The sequence below is a fragment of the Chenopodium quinoa genome, unplaced genomic scaffold, assembly GCF_001683475.1.
Source record: "Chenopodium quinoa cultivar QQ74 unplaced genomic scaffold, ASM168347v1, whole genome shotgun sequence".
Classification (NCBI taxonomy): Eukaryota; Viridiplantae; Streptophyta; class Magnoliopsida; order Caryophyllales; family Amaranthaceae; genus Chenopodium; species Chenopodium quinoa.
The window spans coordinates 3,982,791-3,986,300 of NW_018744080.1; the positions used below are offsets into that span (position 1 = coordinate 3,982,791).

The 3,510-nt window shown below is 43.1% G+C and overlaps 1 protein-coding gene across 1 annotated transcript; it reads left to right on the forward strand.

The window, feature by feature from the left end:
* The first annotated feature begins 331 nt into the window (after window positions 1-331).
* Window positions 332-1,706, forward strand: LOC110691611 (F-box protein CPR30-like). The gene is made up of 2 exons (XM_021868566.1): window positions 332-1,479; window positions 1,589-1,706. Exons 1-2 carry the CDS (start codon window positions 332-334, stop codon window positions 1,704-1,706), a joined length of 1,266 nt encoding a protein of 421 aa, XP_021724258.1.
* Window positions 1,707-3,510: the final 1,804 nt, after the last annotated feature.

Here is a 3,510-nt window from a genome sequence, read left to right on the forward strand (position 1 = left end):
TACCATATTCAAATTACAAAACTTAAAAAAAAAAAAAAAAAAAAACAAAAAACAAAAAAAAAAAAAATTAAACATGGTACAGGTGTATTTAAAACAAAGTACGAGTAAATTACAAGAGGTGTTTTCTGTAATTTTTCTGGGCTCCCTCGTTTTGGCCCAAACTTGTCTATATATAAATAGTGTTGTCTTATTTTCTCAGTTTTCTGTAATTTTTCACATTTAAATCAAACAGAGCATCTCTTACTGTATGTAGTGTTGCCGCCAAAACCACTACCATTTTCTCTCTCCGCCTAAATCGCCGCCGCAAATCAAACCCCCAACACCCAACTCCATGTCTTCTCCGCCGGAAAACGCCGACGAAAAAACCCAGATCAAAGAAATTCCGAACACTGAAACCCAAAACAGAGACACCTTGAACAGTGAAACCCAGAACAATGAAACCCAGAACAATGAAACCCAGAACAGAGAAACCCAGAACAGTGAAATCCAGAACAATGAAACCCAGAACAATGAAACCCAGAACAGAGAAACCCAAAACAGAGAAATCCAAAACAGAGAAACCCAGAACAGAGAAATTCCGGCGGACATCATATGGACTAAAATCCTTCCAAGTCTTCCCGCCATTTCACTTCTCCGATTCAAAAGGGTCTGTAAAGAATGGAAGTTGTTAATCTCGAGTTCCGAGTTCATCATTAAGCATATTCGGCACCCAAATTATATCTCCTCGAAGTCTGTTCTTTCAATTTCTCATAATACTTCATTAACTGCTGTCGATTATGGAGATTCTCAGAATGTTCAAATGATCAATTTTGGTCGATATTCCACTACAAATCCCATTTTCTTGATCGGTTCTTGTAACGGTTTAGTTTTGTTGATTCGTTCTCATGCTCTTAATGGTCAATTACCATCTCCAAGTCATCTTCTAAAATTTGGATTTGAATACCGGGTTTGTAATCCTGTTCTTAATCATGATGTTGTGATTCGCCAACCTCCAGGAGTTTTTCTTGAGAGTAATCATTTTGCTGCAAAGGATTATAGTTTTGGGTTTGGTTGTGTTTCAACCGATGACAGTCTAGAATTCTTCGTTGTTGCCATTAGTTTTCAAATGGGATATGTACTTGTGTTTGAATCTTCGACGAGAAAATGGGATACAATGCAAACATTGCGAGAGAATCTGCATATTTTATTTGAAGATGCTTGGTATATACATAGTGGAACACTGGTAAATCAAGCTTTACATTGGGGTGTTTCTATAGCAATTATTCACAAACGCATTGTTGTCTTGGATTTGGTTAATCGGAATAACATCAAATTTATGAAATTGCCGTATCCCAATTTTGGGGAACCTGATATCGTTCGTTCTGCTTTTAGTTTGGGTTGTATCAATGATCGCTTGTGTGCTTGGGCTTATTATAAAGGTGGATATGAAGTTGATATGTGGATGATGAATGAATATAATGTGAGGGAATCATGGACAAGGTTGTTTTATGGAGATATGAGACTTGAATATTGGTATTTTTTTTGGACTTACCAAGGCTAGAGAGGTTATGATGTTCCATTTTCATTGGCTACTAGTTGTTGACTTCAGCGGAGCTCCAGTTGAAGCGAGGCCTCTTGGTTTTGGATATCAAATAAAAGCGGTGAACTATGTTCAAAGCCTTGTATCACCTCATACAGTTTTTCTTGACGGTGAACAGAATGGATGACATACATTAGGAGAATAAGTTGCTCGTGTATACACTGTGAAAATTAGCTGCTCGTGTTGGTTCATACATTGTGAAAATTAGTTGCTCGTGTTGGTTCGTACATTGTGAAAATTAGTTGCTCGTGTTGGTACATTCATTGTGAAAATTAGTTGTTCGTGTTGATACATTGTGAAAATTAGTTGCTCGTGTTGGTTCATAGTCTTCATACATTATGAAAATTAGTTGCTTACATTGAGTCATTGAGACAAACATTGTCAAAAATAAGCTGTTTGTGTTGATCATACTTGTTTCGGGGTTTTCTGATGTCCTGCGGGAGAGTTACAACACCGAGACTGGAACCGGCCGCCTGTACCTGCAAAATAACGGAGACTCCTGAGAGCTCCGCCTCCAACGGTCAAGTTAGTACCTGATTAAGGAGTAATGAGTGCGGAAATTAAAGTGGTTTAGTCTCTCTAGGTGAGAGTGTTTAATGTATAATCCGTGTGTTATTAGAGTTCTCTGTCTTTTTCTCTCTCCTCTTAATGAGGATTAAGAGGAGTATTTATAGTCTTGAGAAGCGTGCCACTCTCTAGGTTTAGGGTAAACCTAGGGCTGACCGGGCTTCTAAACAGGATTGGGCCTTGGTGGCCGGTTTTCCCATTTGGCATGGGTGGACACATGGCGTGTCTCAATTGGTCCGCAGAGGACGTATCTGTGATTGACACGTGGCAGGCTCCTATTGGCCTACGTGAAGGACACGTGGCGGAACCTGGTTGGTCCACTTGTCAGACGGTGATTGGAGGATAAAAATCCCCTAATCATTTGCCCCTCACAGGTGGCACGTGACTGGTCACGTGTCGCCTGTGACAGGTGTCGCACGGTGACAGGCGACGGCCTGCTACAGGTGTCACCTTGCAAACGGCCGAGAGATTTTCCCGCCCACATTTTGAATTTGAAAGCGACCATTCGCCTTCTCACTTTGCCTATATAAGGAAGTGCTGACTTCGGTCATTTTCACATTTGAGAACTTTGCGAGAACATTCGGACCCCTGAACTTGCTCTGACATTTCGGACCTTTTCTGCCTACCGCCTGTTCTGACAAGCCGACTGACCCGGATTTCCAGAACTTCATCAACCGTCACTCGTTCAGGTAACTCAGTTCTCTTACTCTTAATTTTCTTTTTATTTTTTGAAATGGCACCACGGAAGCACACGACACGACCTAAGTTAGTGATCAGCCGGTCACCGGGGACGGCTGAATCTAGGACTAGGAGTGCCGCCTGCCCTTTTCTGGACCCATCTTTGCCCTTTATACAAAGTCCGACTGTATCTGTGTCTATGCAGAACGTGATGGCCAGAACAAAAAAGACTGCCATGATATCAAACTCAGACGGCTCCTCCCAAAGGGTGCTCCTTAGTGAAACATCTGACCAGGCGCCAGATGTAGAATTGAAACGAGGCGGCTGCCAAGCCGACAGTTCTGAGAGAGGGGCCAAGGTGGTCCCTTCCCATCTTACCGTTGATATGTCTAATTTTCCTCCTGCTCCTTCTAAGGGAGAGGAGGCGGGCCCCTCTGGGAGAGGGGAGGAGTCGTCCTCTTCGGACTCGTCAGAGGACGAGTCCGAGTCCAGCTCTTCTGGCCACAGTTCTCCAGGCTCAGAAGAAAGAAACAGTCGCCTACAAGAGGCAAGGCTTTCTCATGCAGTTGAGAAAGGGGACAATTGGGCGGAGCCGTCCGCCTCTCACAGAGAGGAGAACACCCCCTACTACTGCACGGTACCCCGGGGCCGGATCGCAACCATGCAAGACAAAGTGGAGAGCTTTA

Coding starts and splice junctions, on each gene's coding strand:
- LOC110691611 (XM_021868566.1), top strand. CDS start 332: ATGTCTTCTCCGCCGGAAAACGCCGACGAAAAAACCCAGATCAAAGAA. Junction 1,480..1,588: donor GTGAGGGAATCATGGACAAG/GTTGTTTTATGG, acceptor TGTTGACTTCAG/CGGAGCTCCAGTTGAAGCGA.